Here is a 19,243-nt window from a genome sequence, read left to right on the forward strand (position 1 = left end):
GATTAAAATCAACTAAAACTCAAAGTCAACTTCGTTAATAGACTACTACAGATCTGCAGGAAGGGAAGAAACAAGATGGCATACGCAGATGTGCAGATGTTCGTGAAAAAGTTGAAGCAGCTGATATACTCCAACGATATTCCAATCATCAAAATACCATCAATTGTACGTGAAGGGCCTCAATTCCAAATGCTTTATGAAGAGCTTGGCTCCATCATCCAAACCCTTTTCATCCACCAAAACCATGACCTGGAAAACTTTGAAAAAGTCACAAGTCTGAGGAAAAGATTCAAAGCTGTAGCAGAAGAGGCAGAAGATATCGTCGATCTCTTTCTATCCACTGTCCACTTTGGAAACTATGGCTATTTCCCTACATCTGTCTTTCACCCATCCTTGAACCTTGAAGTTGTTATGAGATCAATCGATTCTATCAAGATGGAATTCATGACTATGAGGATGGATAACATGAAGATGAACGCTTCTCAAAGACCTGGCACACTGCAAATGCAATCTGCTGGTGGTGCTGCTGGAACTTCCCACATTAGAAATTCACTCGGATCAAAGAACGTACTGGAAGAAATTGTTGTGGGGTTCAATCGTGATGCTGAGATAATAAGGGACAAACTTGTTGAAGATGGAAAGCATCTGGATGTGGTCTCTATTGTTGGTATGGATGGAATAGGTAAGACTACCCTTGCTAACAAAGTCTACACTGATCCTTTTGTTGTTTATCATTTTTATGTCCGTGCCTGGGTCACCATTTCACAAACATATGACAAGCGGGATCTGTTGATTCAAGTTCTGTCATCCATAGATGATCAATTAGAGCTTAAGAAAGCAATGGACTCTCAACTTCGTGAAATGTTGCACGGGAGCCTATACTGTAAGAGATATTTGATTGTCATTGATGATATCTGGGGTACAGAGGCATGGGATAAGCTGAAGTTGTTTTTTCCTGACCATAACAATGGAAGTCGAATTCTGCTTACGAGTCGCCTCACTGAAGTTGCGTTGCACACAAAATCACACGGACTCATTCATCATTTAAAACATTTGACAGAAGAAGAAAGTTGGAAGTTGCTGTGTGAGAAGGTGTTCCAAGGAGATGAATGTCCCGAATGGTTGATTGAAGCTGGAAAGCAAATTGCAAAAAACTGTCGTGGATTGCCACTTTCTGTGGTTGTGATGGCAGGAGTTCTAGCAAAAGAACCAAAGAGTAAAGATTTGTGGCTACAGATTTCTTGCAATATCCATTCGTACATAGCCAATGACGAGAAAGGATGTCCGGAAACAATAGCATTAAGTTACCACCATCTGCCTCTTCACTTGAGAGACTGCTTTCTCTATCTGGGAGGGTTTACTGGATCTCTGCACTAGATTTGGTTTGGTTATGGATGGCTGAGGGATTTATACAAAAAGATGGAATTCGAACCTTGAAGGAAATTGCATACAGTTACCTGATGGATCTAGTTGACAGAAATCTTCTAATTGTAGAAGAATTATCACTACAAGGCATAAAAAAGGCGTTGTGTTTTCCCTGTCCGTTCGATCAGTATTTCATCCAACGGTCGTAAAGGCATAAAAAAGGCGTTGTGTTTTCCCTCCAGGGGTGTCGCCGCTAATGCCTTTCTTGTCGCCGCTAATACATAGGCGTCGCCGCTAATACACGTCGCCGCTATTGCTTTGCGTCAGATAACCCCCCCCCCCCCCTTCGTTCTTTCTTGTTTCGTCTGCCTCTTTCTTCTACAATCCTCCCAGCGCTTTCCCTGTCGACTCCGACCAGCCACCACCGATTGCTGCGACACACTCGCCGCCGACCGAACATTCATTACCGGCGACAAGTCCTTCATTGTCCAGCGACCAAGAGGGCATCCAACGACACAGCTACTTTTCCGAAAAATTGAGCAATCTAAGGTCAAATTCTTTCCCTAATTTCTATTCTTCTTCTGCTTTAATGTTAGTTTTAGCATTGATTTATATGTTTTCTAAGAGTTTGTTTGGTTAGTGATTTTGAGGGCCACCAAGACCTTCTGTGTTTCTGTGTTTTGATGTTAGTTTATGGATTTTGTGACATTATATACATGTTTTCTCAGATTTATGCAACTATTGCATAATTGATTTATGTTTATGTACATTGTGATGTATTGGGATGAAACTGGAATTAAGCATTGTTTGTATGATTCTGTATTTAGATTTATACTTTTGTATGAAATTGAAATTTTATGTCTAAAAGGTTATAGTTTGCATTTATTTTGGTTAATTATATTTGTAGACTTTTAAAGTTCTCTAAATGTTATATTGTGTATTTATAGTTTGCATTTATTTTGGTTAATTATATTTGGTTAATTACAAGAAGAAGAATGTATTTTGGCTAATTATATTTGTAGCATGAAGAAAATGATCCACAGAGGTATTATGATCAATTTCTTACCATTTTTTTTGAATTATTACACTTTTAAAGTTCTATAAATGATATTTTTTATAAAGGTTATATTTGTATAATGAATTTGTGCATGGAAAAAATTGAACAAAAAAGTAGGATGCAATAATGGAAAAAAAAGTATGATGTTATATTGTAATTTTGCAGGCTATATATGGGGTTTAGTTGTGTGATACTCTTCTACGTGATGACGGATGTAATGGGCTTTGGACATGGAGGTGATGGAGCCGGGATTCACCACCTCTAGTAGGCTTTGGTCGTGGACAACACGAACATGGTGGTCAGTCTTATTATAATATATTTATTAGCTATTTTTATCCATTTATTATAAGCTATCGTGACTAATATTTTTAATTATATTTTTCAGCTGAGCTCCCTAAAAAAAGAAGAGGCCTAGCAAAAAACATCCAACTATCAAAGCTGATACGGGCAAACAAGGGAAAGCCTGTGGATTTGGATTTCGATAGGGAGTTGACATATTCCCCTGTCGGGAACCGTGGTAATTGGTTTACCCGTGAGATTGGGAGGTATATGTGGATGAACATCCCTTTGAACGTATCTGGTTGGGACAATGTTTCCCCCGCTTTAAGGAATGCCACAGTGGTTCATCTAAAGGTAACTTGGATAATATTTTAAGTTTAGTTCTGATTGGTATTTAACTAACTAACTTTTTTGTATTTGTAGAATAAGTTTGATTTAGATAAGGTTAACTTGGATCCCGAGCGTGCTCAGTTGTTGCAGAGCATTGATGCGACTTTGCAAAGAGTTTATAGAGGCCGGGAAAATAAAGCGCATACTTATTTTCAGAATGTCGGGGGGCTTACAGATATCCCAAGGGCATTAGCCAACGCCCCCGATGGTATGTCACATGAAAATTGGGCGCAAGCAGTCGAACATTTTCAAACTCCTGAATTTATAAAGCGTTCGGCGTCAAACAAAGGAGTCCGTGCACAACAACAAGTTGTAAACAGAGGGGGATCGTGCTCGTATAGCAATGCATGTTTCAAAGAAGTAAGCTATGATATATTTAACTATTTATTTAAATTATAATTAATCTAATTTTTAATGTTAAATAGGACATCGCTCGAAATGAAGCATTTCGTAAGGCCGATCACCAAGGGGTATTTAGTAGTCCAGCAGTCGAGCAACAATACGTAAGCGGTTAATTTGTATTTTTATATAAGTGTTTATATCGTCAAGGGGTAGTTAATAATCTAATTTTTACGATGTTTATCATTTTTTGAAAATACCATTTTGCTTTACTCCTTGAGATCAGTCAACAGACTCAAGCTTCTTCTGAAGCCAACGGTCTAACACCAAAGGATACACAAAATTGTTTTGAAAAAATATTGGGTGTTCGACGTGGCCATATTAGAGACATCGGGCGTAAACCTTCTACGGTTGTGTCGATGTACGACTAGGAATAACTACTGACACAGTCGCCGCCACAATCACAGGTGACAAGACTATTTAATTTTGGTAATTGTTTCAAATGTTGGTAATTGTTGGTTTAGTAATAGTTTCAAATTTTTGTAATTGTTAATTTGATAATAGTTTATATATTGCTAATTGTTAGTTTTGTTATACTTTGCTTGTATGTGGAATGTATATTTTGTATATAGAATGTTATAATGCTAGTTTAACTTATAAGACTATGCTGTTTTATTTGTAGTTGGAAATGTTTTAAACAATGTTAAAAGTCCGGCATGTAGTGCTGTACTTGAAGATTGGTTTCGTTCGTTGCCACAACGAAATGAAACTGGAGGAAACGAGGAGAGCGATGATGACGAGTAGATAGTTGTAGGATTTTTTTATGTTTTGTTTGTACAAGTATTTTAGACTAGTATTTTCGATATTTTGTTATATGTTAAATCGGACGAGTATTTTAATCGGATGTTGTATTAATATTTTGGAATGGAATGATGTAGGATTAGATTAATTAATATCATACCAGTTTTTATACTTTTTATATGGTTTATATATATATATATATATATATATATATATATATATATATATATATATATATATATATATATATATATATATATATATATATATATATATATAAAGGAAAACACCAATACCGGCGACGTCTTTAGTGGCGACAATTGGTTATTAGCGGCGACGGTGCTTTAGCGGCGGCACGAACTTATTAGCGGCGACGGTGTTATTAGCGGCGACAACCGGCATTAGCGACGACAGTTTGATTATTAGCGACGAAGGATCAGCGACGACGCTTTAGCGGAGATATGTCGCCGCTAACAGTTTTAGCGATGACAAACCCCAGTTTTAGCGACGACGCTTGTCGCCGGTAATACTCTAATTTCTTGTAGTGTATATATTTTGGGTGATGTCAAATATTGTAAAGTCCATGATCTTGTGAGGCAGGTACGTGTACAAAAAGGAAAAGAAGAAAGATTCTTTCTGAAAATAGACTCGCCACCATCTAATAATCTTTGTGAGGTAATTACCACATATAGGCAACGCCGTGTGGTCACAAAGCAAGAAATCATGAGTTTGTCTCATCCGTCCACCCCAAGTATCCGAACGCTTTTGTGCAATCATGTGGAAACAACCTTAAGTGACAATTTCTCAATGTTTTTCCACACCTTTGCACTTCTTAGGTTGTTCGATCTAGAAAAATGTCAATTGATTGATTTTTCTCTCTATTTAGCATTACTAGTTCATTTAAGGCACCTTAAAATCTGGCTGTCATCATTCCCAAGATCAATATGCAATTTATGGAACCTTCAAACCCTCATTGTTAGAACAAGTTCTAGTTCTACTATGGTTTTACCTAGTAACATATCAGATTTGGTGAATCTGAGGAATTTAATCTGTAACGCAGATCTTTATCTTCCTTCTATAGGAAAACCGATGAAACTACTTGAATTTATTTCGAAAGTGGTGTTGGGAGATGGGGTAGATAATTTTCGGAAATGTTTACCCAGGATCAAGAATCTCACATCTACTCTTCACTCTGACGAGGAAAATGACTTTGAAGTACTCCATTACCTTCAAATATTGAGGTTGATTGGGTCGGGCTACAGCCGAAGGAGATCAGTTGAGGGAGAAGTGCTCAGAGGCGAACCAAACTTGGGAAAGAATCACATTATAATTAGGTTCCCTGCAACACTGAAACAACTTGAAGTTATAAGGTGTGGTTTACCATGGAGTGCCATGTCAATCATTCAATCGTTACCTAATCTTGAGGCTCTTGTTATAATAGACAATGGCTTTGAGGGAACCCTGTGGGAAACAGGTGAGGAGCAGTTTCAACGACTAAAATTCTTGAGACTTAGAAAGTTAAATATCAAAAATTGGGAAGCCTCAAGTATCAACTTTCCATGTCTCGAAGAATTACAGGTGAAGGATTGTGTTAATCTTGGAGAGATACCCCTTGAACTAGGGGATATCTCAACACTTGAGTCTATTAAAGTTTTCAGATGTGGTGCTTCTCTTCACTTATCCCTTCAAAAAATACGACAAGAGCAAGATGATGCAGGAAACTGTGAACTGAAGATCATAGTTGATAGAAGGGATATGCCTAGTACATAATTAGTTGGTTTCTGTATTTGCTATCTAGCACAACGTTTGTTGATATTCTTTACCCAAAATTTGGTATTATTCAATTTGTTTTTAATTAATTTTCTCTCACCTGGTTGAATCTTTGTTTTAGTCAAGTCTTCTTAGCTGGGTTAGGAGTGAAAGGATAAGGCAACCTGGCATTAATTGTCTTGTATAGTTGTATGAGAAATATTAACCATAATTAAGCATCCTCGGGAAGACCTATTTTAGTTTGTTTGAGTTTTTTTATTGCTAACGACATTCTTCCTTCCATCATATGGATGACTTTTGTTCTTGTGTTAATAAACTTGGTATCAAAGCAATATAGTGTTCTTTTTTTTCTAAATCATGAATGCAACTCTTTGATATGCAGAAAGAAGATGCCACATAAGGGAACTTGATTTTTCTAACGTTTTTTAAATTACTGAAATTCCTGATTCAAAACATAAAGCGGACAACTTGGTGCCAATGGTCAGGTTTATGCAATGCAATTACCCTCTGATTGTTTATCCGGCAGGGGTGTTTTGATCCGTTTAATAGTGTTTTGGTATATAAACCAAAATACACATAAGTTGGTTTAATTGTTTTTGGATTATTCGGATCAGTTAACCAATGAAACCATTTCAAAATTTCAATTCTAGATTTTTTTACTATAGGATAATAGGGGTGTGGAATAAACCAAATACACATAAGTTGCAACCTTTAGCATTAAAACCACATACACCTTAGTTTAGCATTATTTTTATGATCATGGTTCCCAGAGGCTATAACCTAGTATTTAATATATAACTAAGAGCACCCATAACATTTATTAATAGGTTCATAAGCAACTTACACAAATATGAACCACAAATTGAGCTACAAGAGAACACTCCGCATTAACCAATACACCCGAAGCATATAGTAATCATTCAAAAGTAATTTCATTTTCAACCCTCTTAAAATCAACATCTTTCCACAATCTACATAAAACCATATTACATATTACCCAAATAGTCCCCTAAAGTCTCAACTATTTGGTGTTAAAGAATTACATATATCAACTTACACAACACAAAACACAATAAAAGTGAGAAAATTCATCAAAAACTATATAAAGGCCACAGTGATCAACACTTGAGCATTCACCATTGAAAAGTCAAACTTTCTTCCCATTTTCCATTCAATTCATACTAAAAATCTTGTGCACAAAGTTACAGAATGGAGCATGATTTTTGACCCCTTCGCTTCTTTTTCTTCTTTTGCTTTGGTGGCTGGAGAACCACTTTAATGGCTGCATCAAACACTGCCTTCACGTTCTGCAATAACCATGTACGTGTGCAAAAAGACGTAAATACCCTTGCATTGCATCCACATCATTGAAAACAGTTTCATTGGTGTATCATTAAAAAAAAAGCAACATCTTTCATCTTTAGATGTCCCATGAAAAAAATTGCAACTTTTATTTTGGTATTTGCCTCACGAATATTATAACTTTTATGTTCCAAACTCTTAAGGTAAATTACCAAATTGCCCCTGCTGTTTTTAAGGATATTTAGACATTTGACCAAAAGTCAAAAACATTGCAATTTCATGGGACATATATATTATATACATATAAATTGAGCATAAACATGACATATCACCTGCTGTGTTTTTGAACTACACTCGATGTAAGCAGGGCACCAATTAGCTTCTTCAGCTCCTCTCCCTATGCAAATATAAATAATAATATGATACAGATATATATGAGTGTTTCTTTTCGACTTAACACAGAAAGTCATACAAATGAGACTTTCCACATTAAGTCCTAACCTTTTTACAGGTTTGCCCTAATTTATTTTTTCTTTATATTTCCCTGAGTGCTCTCAAATATTTTTTTAAACATCATTTTAATTGGGAGTCGTTTGTATTTGTACCTGAGCTGTAGTTATTGGAACCGCACCAGGATGTTCACTCAAAAACTGTTTATCATCTCGAAGATCTACAAAAGATAAAATATTTAGTCAGTGTTGGAGGGTATTTTGGTCATTCGAGGTCTTGACTTGTCTAAATTGACTAATGACTTGTTGTCTCTCTCTCTCTCTTTTATAAAAATTGCAAAAATTCGATTTTTAGGATGTTTAAATTGAAAAGCATCCCATTTTGGCAACCATTCTTCATCACAAAAACAAAAATATTGGAGGGTATTTTGGTCATTTGATTGATAGGTTAATACAAAGTCTTGGAAAGAAAACGAGAGTAATAGCAATTATTAATTTTGTAGTGAATGAAGGTTGAAAAGAATCTGTAAGTGGTCAGCCCAAGAAGTTACCTTGAGTTGACTTGGGTCAGCCCAAACTGTTTTGGGTTAAATGACCTAGTTAATACCCCAACTGTTTGTAGGCCCATGTATGTTGCTTATATGCTAATTTCAGCTGTAGAAAGAGAAAGGAACGTAAGTCTTGTAACAGGGGATAATAAGTGAGGTAAATTGCTTCTTAACCTAATACAAAAGTTTTCTCTCTTCTGTGGATGTAAGCAGGTTATTGTTGAACCACGTTAAATCTTTTGTTCTTCATTCTCTATTTACTTTCTTTATCTTGGTTGTTGTCATTGCTTGTTCTTGGGTCTAAGGGCAAAACGGGAATACAAACAGAAAGGTTAATTGCTGTCAAGGTTTATTTTGCTGCATTTGGATTCTATTTTTTCTGCATTGTTTTGCTGAAACAACAATTGGTATCAGAGCTTAATATCAAATCCGGGTGGTAGAGCTCAGATTTGAGGTATTTAGGTGGTATTTTGTGTTCTGCACACAAGGTGTTCGATAAAAGTCCTGAGAGAGGCAGATTCTGAAACAAGCGGGTAAATGGCATCTACAAGCGGAACGGTTAAAGTTGGGAAGTATGAATTAGAGAAGTTCAATGGGAAGAATGATTTTTCTTATTGGAGGATGCAAATGAAAAATCTATTAATCTCACAGAAGTTACACAAGGCTTTGGCGGGTAAGACAAAGAAGCACAAAGATATGTCCGATGAGGATTGGGAGGAGTTAGATCTTGAAGCACGAGCATCGATCATTTTATGCCTTGAAAGGGATGTTGCTTTCTTGGTTGGTAATGAAGAATCGGCAGCTGCGGTGTGGGAAAAGTTAGAAGCAAACTTCATGACGAAAACTCTAACAAACAGGATCTATTTGAAGTCCAAATTGTTTACTTGCAAAATGGATGAAGGTTCTTCAATCCGGGAACACATCAGTAAATTTGATAGGTGTATATCAGATTTAAAAGACATTGATGTGAAGGTAGAAGATAAGGATCAAGCACTTTTACTACTTCTTTCGTTGCCAAAGTCTTATGAGAATCTTGTACAAACATTGATGCTTGTGGGTGACAGTCTTACGATAGATGAGACTAGAACGTCAGTTCTAGCGGATGATCTTCGAAAGATTGCAACCGGTGACATGGCTGCTGCTAGTGGTAACAAAGACCATGCACAAGGATTGTTTGCAAGAGGTAGAAGTAATGAGAGAGGAAAAGGCAAAGGAGGAAAGTCTAGATCTAAATCTAGAACTCTTGCTGAAAGGCGGTGTTTTAAGTGTGGCGAGCTTGGACATTTCAAAGCAAACTGTCCTAATAAGAGAGTAGGATGGAACAAAGAAAAGAACAACAACAACAACAACAACAACAACAACAACAAAGGAAATGCACAAGAGAAGCAAGAAGCTAGTTATGCCTCGGGAGAAGAAAGCAACGATGATTGTTACTTTGTCACTTCTGATGAAGAAATTTATGGTAAATGGATTATTGATTCAGGTTGCTCGTACCATATGTGCCCAAATAGGAAGTGGTTTACTAACTATAGGAGCTTAGATGGTGGAACCGTGGTAATGGGAAATAACCATTCCTGTAAAACGGTTGGGCTTGGTTCTGTTAGAATCAAAATGCATGATGGAATGGTTAGAACTTTGTTGGATGTGAGACATGTTCCTGAGTTGCGAAAGAATCTCATCTCTGAAGGTGTATTGGACTCCGGTGGGTGTAAGATAGTTACATGGGAAGGATTGAAGAAGGTTGTTCGTGGTTCTTTGGTTGTAATGAAAGGTATTCGTCAAGGAAACCTTTATGTTCTTTCAGGTACAACTGTGATAGATGGCGCAACAGTTGGAACAAATGGTAGTGGTGGTGACCCATGTGAAAGCACTCAGTTATGGCATAGATGGCTTGGGCATATGTCCGAAAAGGGTCTTGATCTGCTTAGTAAAGAAGGTTTGTTGAAGAACTTGAAGAAGCCTTGCATGGATTTTTGTGAGCATTGTGTGTACGGTAAAGCACATCGGGTTCAGTTCAAATCAAGCAAACACAAAAGCAGAGGAATTTTAGACTATGTGCATACAGATGTTTGGGGTCCGGCTTCAGTCACTTCCAAGGGAGGTTCCAGATATTTTGTCACTTTTGTGGATGATCATTCTAGGTATGTTTGGATTTACTTTCTGAAACACAAGAATGAGGTATTTGACACGTTTAAGAAGTGGAAAGCAATGGTTGAGAACATAACAGACAAGAAATTGAAGACACTTCGATCTGATAATGGTACAGAGTATACAGAAGGTGCCTTCAAGAAATTTTGTGATCATGAAGGAATTGCTAGACATTGGACGATAAAAAAAACACCACAGCAGAATGGAGTCGCAGAGAGGCTGAATCGTACATTGCGAGAGAGATCAATGTGTATGCGATCATATGCTGGTTTGGGCTGAGAATGGTGGGCAGAGTCAGTTGCTACAGCTTGCTACATTATCAGTCGGTCTCCTCATGCGTCTCTAGATGGAAATGTACCCTATAGGGTATGGTCAGGGGAACATGAGGATTATGAGAAACTCAGAATCTTCGGGTGCACAGCATATTATCATGTTAGTGAGGGAAAGCTTGAAGCAAGAGCCAAGAAGGCAATTTTCTTGGGATATGCATCAGGTGTGAAAGGCTATCGTCTTTGGTGTTTGGAAGATTTCAAGTTTATAATCAGCAGAGATGTTACATTTGATGAGAACTCCAAAGTAGCTTCTTCAAAAGCTACGGTCCCAAATGGTGATGACATTGAGACGGTTAAGTCTCAAGTAGTTGATATAGAACCTAAAAGCAAACAAGGTTCTAGTCGTGTTCACGAGGAAGATCATGGTGGTATTCACGATGATATTAAACATGAGACGGTTCAGCAAGAAAATGTACACGAACCAGAGGAACAAGAGCTCGGGGACAATTCGGTTTCTACTAGGCCAAGGCGAGCATATAAGAAAGTTCAAAAGTTGGGGTCTGATCAACCCTTGAAACACTACAGACATGCAAGTTTGGTTGAGTATGTACTCTCGATGGAGGAAGATGAGCCAGTCTCCTTCATGGAAGCTATTCAGAATGGCAATAATGAGAGTTGGTTGGCTGCTATGGAAGAAGAGATGGAGTCTCTTCGAAAGAACCAAACTTGGGAGGTGGTCCCATTACCCGTAGGAAAGAAAGTTATTGGTTGTAAGTGGGTGTACAAGAAAAAGGAGGATTCTTCCGAACTCGGTGGTACAAGGTACAAGGCAAGATTAGTAGCAAAGGGGTTTGCACAAAGAGAGGGAGTAGACTACAATGAAATATTTTCTCCGGTAGTGAAACACACTTCCATCCGAGTATTGTTGAGTATTGTTGCTAATGGTGATTTGGAGCTGGAACAACTCGATGTAAAAACCGCTTTCTTGCACGGAGAATCGGATGAGGAAATCTATATGCATCAACCTGATGGATTCAAGGTTGTTGATAAGGAAAGTCAGGTATGTCGCTTGAGGAAATCACTATATGGATGGAAGCAATCTCCTCGACAGTGGTACAAGCGATTTGACTCTTTCATGCTGAAGCATGGGTTCTCCAGAAGTCTGTATGACTGTTGTGTTTACATGCGGAAGCTTCATGGAGGTGATTATATCTATCTTCTTTTGTATGTTGATGACATGCTTATTGCTTCGAAGAGCAAGGTGGAGATAGATAGGCTGAAATCTCAACTTGGTAAAGAGTTTGAGATGAAGGACATGGGAATTGCCAAGAAAATATTAGGTATGGAGATAAGAAGAGAGAAGACGAAACATCGATTGTTCTTGAGCCAAAAAGGCTACATCGAGCAGGTCATTGCGAGGTTCGGGATGCAAGATGCCAAGCCAGTGGTGACTCCATTGGCTCCACATTTTAAGCTCTCTAGTAGATAATCTCCTTCTACAACAGAAGATAAGACGTACATGGAGCGTGTGCCTTATGCCAGTGCAGTCGGCAGTCTGATGTATGCCATGGTGTGTACACATCCAGATATTTCACAGGCGGTCAGTGTGGTCAGCAGGTTCATGGCGAACCCAGGGAAGGCACATTGGGAAGCTGTGAAATGGGTCTTGAGATATTTGAAAGGAACCACTGATATTGGTTTATGCTTTGGTGGAAATACATGTCGAATTACTGGATTTGTGGATTCAGATCATGCTTGTGATCTGGATAGATGTCGATCTACTACTGGTTATGTGTTCAAAATACATGGTGCTCCAGTTAGTTGGCGATCGATGCTACAAGCAACAATAGCGCTTTCTGCTACAGAAGCTGAGTATATGGCTATAACAGAAGGTGTAAAGGAAGCGCTGTGGTTGTGGGGTTTTTTAGATGATTTAGGGTTTGAGCAAGATTATGTAGACTTGTGGTGTGATAGTCAAAGTACAATTCACTTAGCTAAAAATCAAGTTTATCATGCTCGTACCAAACATATAAATGTCAGATATCATTTTGTGCGAGATGTCATAGAGGATGGTGATATTTCTCTTATGAAGGTGCACACTGATGAGAACCCAACAGACATGTTAACCAAGGTGGTACCAGGTGGCAAGTTTAAGCATTACTTGAACTTGCTTAGTATTAATCAGTGTTGATTGCCCTTGAGGGCAATGACATTGCAGGGCGGTGTCAGGGTGAGGTGAAGTTTTCACCCGGTGAAGTGAACTACGGTGGCTTGATCCCGGATGTGGGTACGTAGGCAACCATGGTCAAATGGTGCAGCCGGATTGAGTTTTACATATCAAGGTGTGCAACTTCTTGTTTGGTGTATCGTACAAAATTTTGAGGTCTATCAAATGTTGTTCGAGGTGGAGAATTGTAAGTGGTCAGCCCAAGAAGTTAGCTTGAGTTGACTTGGGTCAGCCCAAACTGTTTTGGGTTAAATGACCCAGTTAATACCCCAACTGTTTGTAGGCCCATGTATGTTGCTTATATGCTAATTTCAGCTGTAGAAAGAGAAAGGAACGTAAGTCTTGTAACAGGGGATAATAAGTGAGGTAAATTGCTTCTTAACCTAATACAAAAGTTTTCTCTCTTCTGTGGATGTAAGCAGGTTATTGCTGAACCACGTTAAATCTGTTGTTCTTCATTCTCTATTTACTTTCTTTATCTTGGTTGTTGTCATTGCTTGTTCTTGGGTCTAAGGGCAAAACGGGAATACAAACATAAAGGTTAATTGCTGTCAAGGTTTATTTTGCTGCATTTGGATTCTGTTTTTTCTGCATTGTTTTGCTGAAACAACAGAATCTAACCAAGCTTTGTTCCAACAAGGATGATTGGAACACCTGGTGCATAGTGCCTCAATTCAGGAATCCACTGAAAATTTCAACAAATATACAACAAATCCATTAATTATTACATGAACAATTTTACTCATATTTTCCAAATTTAATTTCATGAATACACACAACTTAGTAAACAAATACTTCGAATAAGTTGGATGTTAATGTTAGAAACTTAGAATAGTAATAAGTTAATTAAGAGAATATTTTATTAACGAAATGATACACCGAATATACTCTTGATAATAAAAGGGTTAAAGTTGCTTTGTATTTAGAGAATATTGCTATAAGTTGATAGATTCTTCAAAGTACAATACAAAAATAGGAAGAAAAAAAAGAGATGTTGTAATAAACCAAATCTATGGAAGTATATTACTAAATCTTGCATTTAAAATTTAAAAAGCAATATCAAGAGTAAATTACAAAAATGGTTTCCATGCTTTCTCATATTACTGTGTTTAGTCCAAACTTGTAATTTTTCCCAACTTTGGTCCTTATTTCAAGGTTTCATATCGATTTGGTCCCTGGACCTTGAAATAAGAACCAAAATCGATATAAAATCTTAAAATAAGGACCATTATCGATACAAGACCTTAGAATGAAGACCAAAACTGAAAAAAGGTTACAGCTTTGGACTAAACACGGTAAAAATCAAAAAGCACAGGGACCATTTCTGTAATTTACTTACTCCAATATAATCATTAAAAACAGAATCACCTTTTTAGAGACTTTCTCATAGCTGGCCTTGCTAATTAGGGAAAATGCAAGTATGAAGACATCAGCTCCACGATAACTCAAAGGTCTCAATCTGTTGTAATCTTCTTGACCTTTTTTTTTTTTTTTAAAGTAACATAACTTTTTTTAGCAGAAAAAAATTATTAAAAAAAGATATATACACCAACTTATAATCAATTAAGGAATCAACCTGCAGTATCCCACAATCCAAGATTTACAGTGCTCCCATCCACCACAACATTTGCACTAAAATTGTCAAAAACTGTTGGCACGTAATCCTGTTATTGTCATTAATAAATCAAGATAGTCAACATCCAGTCAAAATCATGCATGAAATTGTTGTAATTTGTGGAAAAAAAAAAACACATTTTCTACAGCTTTTGTCACAGGGTTATATGCAAGAAACACATCTTTCATTTATAATACAGAAATCAATGAAAATGTGTTGCTATTGCTTGCATTTGGCCCTTTTTCACAGTAATTAACTATATATGATTCTAAAATGCAAAGGAGTTACTTATCATTTTTGGTGTGAAAAGAAAATAAAATTTTAATTCTTGATCTTGTTTGATGCAAGACAAAATCAAGAAAGAATCCACATGATGCTGAAAGAAAGAAAGAGAAAGAATCCACTTGATCTTGTTTGATGCAAGACAAAATCAAGGAGTTACGTAATTTTCTGTTTAATTCGATAATCAGTTTCTTTAAGCAACTCCTTACCCACTTCTCCAAAATAAATTATTTTGACCCAAAATAATAAAAAAAAATGAAATATTAGACTTAGTTTTCATCAAACACTCAAAATTGATTATTGAGACTTCAAGTACCTAAACTAAACTGATAAAAAAGAGAAAATACGTTGAACTTTTCTGTATTTTGACCTTTTCCAAAACTGGTTACCCAGGAAAAAAAAATTAAACGCTTAGAAAATCTATAATGTTTAATCACTATAGACAACAATTAAGTAGCTATTTCTATAGAACTCATATCATTCATTTTTAAATTCACTTTCAGTTTAATTTGGGTGTTTAGGTCAAATTAATATCCCTGATGTTTGATTTCATTTTAATGCAGTTAAATGGTTCAGATGGCTTAATCGTAACATATATGATGATTTAAACCTGGTCGTAGTGTTTGAGATTGCTTTTTAATCTAAAAAGTCTTTTTCAATAAAATGACTTTTTGTCTTATAGTTTTTTGCAAAAGAAAGTTTTAAAATGTGTTTGGATTATCTTTTGAGGGAGCAAAGACTAAAAAGCCAAAAGTCACAATTCCCCACTTTTAAAATCACTCATTTTTCTTTTTGCCAAAAAGTCATTCTAAAAAGACTTTTAGAATTGGCAAACACATTTTCAAACTTTTAATTTTTTGGAAAAGCTAAAAGTTCAAAAAGTCATTCTGAAAAATAATCTCAAACACCCTCGTATAATAACACAAGCTGAAGATCCTAACTTTATTCCAATCAATGATTTAAGAGGGTAAGAATTATTACCTTGCGCGGCTATTATATAATTAAGGAGATTGGTAGGCTTCAAGAATATAGTCCTCTTCAGAAATCGCAAAATCTTTTTTAAGTCTAGAATAAGAACTTCCCTAAAAAAAAGACAAAATTTTACAATTGGTCCTTGTGGTTTACAGAATATCACACTTTGTGGACTTCCTAGCAAAAAGTCACGCGAATGGTCCTTAAGGTTTCAGCTCATTGCGCGATTGGTCCTTGACCCTAACCCCGTCACTTTTGTACCGTTAGTGCAAGGGCAATTTTGTCTTTTCATCTCGCAGTCACCATAACCAAATGGAACTTTGTTTGCAAAGACTTCAACAAAAGACTGATTTTTATATAAAATCACAAATGCAGGGGACTCGTTTTTTCAACACCACCAAATGTACAAAAAGAAGGGTACGATGTTTTGTTCATCTGATTATCAGATTGGGAACGGGATGAACAAGAGCTGTCGATGGGAGCTCCTCCGGCGGTGTTCGATCGAGAAAAGAAGGGAGAAGATCGGAGGCAGCAGCCGGTTGTGATGGCAGTCAAGTGGTGGTTTGATGGTTCAACAATCGCGATAGGAGGGAGGTCGGCAGCGCACGGCTGCTCCATTCTTCTTCTGGTCCGATCGTCTTGAAACACAAGAGGGGAAGGACAGGGAACGGGATTCTCCGGTCTTCGTCTTTTCGAGTAAGGAATGAACGAAAGAAGGAATCGGGGGGGGGGGGGGGAAGGGTTCTTCATCTCCTATCTGGTCGAAGAAGGCAAACACGGAGGAAGTCAATTGACGTCGAACACCACGGCAGCAAGAGCTGCTCCGGCGGTCTCTTGTCTGTTCGTTTCTGGCAACCACGAAAGGATAACAAAAAAAGAGGTAGTGGTCTTCGTCTGAGCGACAATGAAACGAATGAAGGAAAAAATTAGGAGGCGTTCGGTGGTGGATTACAAATCACAAGAAGGGGTGGTCGATTTCCGACAGTCTTCAACTTCGATTTAGACATCGATAAGGCCAATTCGGTAGTAGAGGGTAGACACGATTCCAACCGGGGTGTTTGGATTGTTGTTCTAATCTACAAGAATAATGGAAGAAGGAGAGAGGCTGCCATTTTGAGAGTTGTGAAAAAGTGATCAAATGAAAACATAGCAATATCTGATTTTCCTGGACAAAATTACCCCTGCACTAACGGTACAAAAGCGACGGGGTTAGGGTCAAGGACCAATCGTGCAATGAACTGAAACCTTAAGGACCATTCGTGTGACTTTTTGCTAGGAAGTCCTCAAAGTGCGATATTCTGTAAACTACAACCAATTGTGAAATTTTGTAAAAAAAAATGTGGTTAGCGGATGTCTTCGGCTTCAGCTGTCAAGCAGCCATACGGTCCGGATATAAGGCCCAAAATGTGTATATGTCTTGTTCCATCCTTTCTTGGCCCACCTGAAGTCTTGAAGATACAAATCAGAAGAATGAGTTGCCGATCTATTTAGAAGTAAATAGTGTTTGGTATTTTATTTAAAAATAATTTATTACTATCAGCTTGGATAAGTTAAAAAAATGTTTGACCATATAAAACTGATTTTTAAACTAAATTCCGGTTAACCTTTTAAAAATGATTTCAATAAAATAGGATTTTTAACTTTTTAAAATTTCTTCTAACTTTTTAGGTTCTACAAATACCCCTTAAAAATATATATAAGCTAAGACAAACACTTTTAAAAAAAACTTATTCGCTTATTCATTTTAAAGTAATCCAAACACTTTTAAAAAATTTATTTTTTGGTCACCATAAATTAAGTTTTTTTTTATTAAGTCATTTTGAAGTTCAAAATAAAATAAAAAAAAAACACCATCTTAATCTAGGCCTTCGTTTTCTTACCACCTTAATATCCATTTTACCCTTTAGCAATTATTCTTGATATTCCCATCTATTTCACTACTAGTTTTATTGGCACCTAAAACATGGGTCAAAACCATATATTCTAAAAAGTGAATATCACCATTTTGTTTGACACCCAAATTGAAATGACATTTAAACAATATTATAATAATAAACTTTATTTTATATATTATTTGTTTACAAATTTTTTTATCACGTTTTCTTTTTTCTTTTTAATTTATGATATATATATATATATATATATATATATATATATATATATATATATATATATATATATATATGGATTTTTTATTTTATATCTTATTTTAAATTTTTTATTTTTGATTATAAAGAAACGAAATATGGTATTTTACGTAATTACATCAAAATTGATGAATTTAAATAAGTATACAAAAAAATAACTTATTAAATAGTTTTAATTTTTTTTAGAACGGAAAACATACATGTACATTTTAATATTATATATAAATGTTTTTATAATAAAATTAAAATATGTTTATATTTACCATCAAATTAAGAGAAAATACAAAAAAAAATGCTGCATCATCCTTGTTGAATCTTCTTCTATGAAGGCTACAAAAATTAGTTGTACCAACTACTTTGTCGAACACATCCAACCTTTTAATTTTATTTTGTATAACAAACATGAATATATGTTTGTTCATATTTGTTTGTTTAACTTTAAATGATAAACAAATAAACACGAAAAATTAAACAGATTTTTTAATGTTCGTGTTCGTTCGTTAAGAAATTTGGTGTGTTCATGTCCATTATGTTTGTTCGTTTAGTGGATAAATGGACATAAATAAACATAAATGAACACAAATGAATATAAACGAACACGAACACAAACGAAAGAGGGGAATACAAATTGTAGGTATCGGGTCTGTTTAAGCCTGAAATCCAGACTGTTTTGTCATGTACATGGGAGTGACTTGCTGTTTTAATTATTGGGTGGGACCCTTGGGCGAGACACATTTATAGGTTTATTGGGCGAGTCCCGCTATGGTCTTTGGTATCTGAGGAACTCACTAAACTTTATGTTTACGGTTTAAAGTTTAAATGTTGCAGATCTTTTTGATGGTACAGGGAAGACCACGACGTGATTGCATCACATTTGCTATTATGATTATGAGATGTTTCCCACTATTCATTGTACTAGTACTCTGATTTATGTTTTGAAACAATCGAATGTTGCATTTATAAATAAAAGACACGACTTCCTTTGATTTTAAAATGAAACTTTGATTTGAAAGTTTTGCGACGTTACACAGTTAGGTACAGCTGCGACAACCACATATCGTCTAAGGACTAATCAGAAATCAATACAAGCCTAATCAAACATGGAAAATAAAGACAAAAATTATTAATACGAGACTAGTCAAACATAATAAAAGACAAAAATTATGATTGTTTTTAACAAATATATTTTTATTATAAAAAATTTAATTTAAAGATTATAACGTTAATAAGTAAAAAAAAATGTATGGAGACATTACTAGAAACTAAAGTTATATAATTAT

The 19,243-nt window shown here is 36.0% G+C and overlaps 1 protein-coding gene and 1 pseudogene across 2 annotated transcripts; one reads left to right on the plus strand and one right to left on the minus strand.

The window, feature by feature from the left end:
* Positions 1-24: 24 nt before the first annotated feature.
* On the plus strand, positions 25-4,388 carry LOC145129176 (putative late blight resistance protein homolog R1B-17). The gene is made up of 7 exons (XM_079063902.1): positions 25-1,914; positions 2,588-2,720; positions 2,808-3,055; positions 3,125-3,451; positions 3,517-3,594; positions 3,717-3,897; positions 4,113-4,388. Exon 1 carries the CDS (start codon positions 76-78, stop codon positions 1,375-1,377), a length of 1,302 nt encoding a protein of 433 aa, XP_078920028.1. The 5' UTR covers positions 25-75; the 3' UTR covers positions 1,378-1,914; positions 2,588-2,720; positions 2,808-3,055; positions 3,125-3,451; positions 3,517-3,594; positions 3,717-3,897; positions 4,113-4,388.
* A 2,532-nt stretch (positions 4,389-6,920) lies between these two features.
* Positions 6,921-14,750, minus strand: LOC145131402 (rac-like GTP-binding protein ARAC3; annotated as a pseudogene). The gene is made up of 7 exons (XR_013717784.1): positions 14,700-14,750; positions 14,524-14,611; positions 14,316-14,425; positions 13,569-13,632; positions 7,909-7,973; positions 7,636-7,700; positions 6,921-7,308 (listed from the first exon to the last, which is right to left on the minus strand). The product of XR_013717784.1 is annotated as a rac-like GTP-binding protein ARAC3 (transcript).
* Positions 14,751-19,243: the final 4,493 nt, after the last annotated feature.

This window comes from Lactuca virosa, chromosome 8 (assembly GCF_052849685.1).
Source record: "Lactuca virosa cultivar CGN04683 chromosome 8, Lactuca_virosa_CGN04683_v6, whole genome shotgun sequence".
Lineage (NCBI taxonomy): Eukaryota > Viridiplantae > Streptophyta > Magnoliopsida > Asterales > Asteraceae > Lactuca > Lactuca virosa.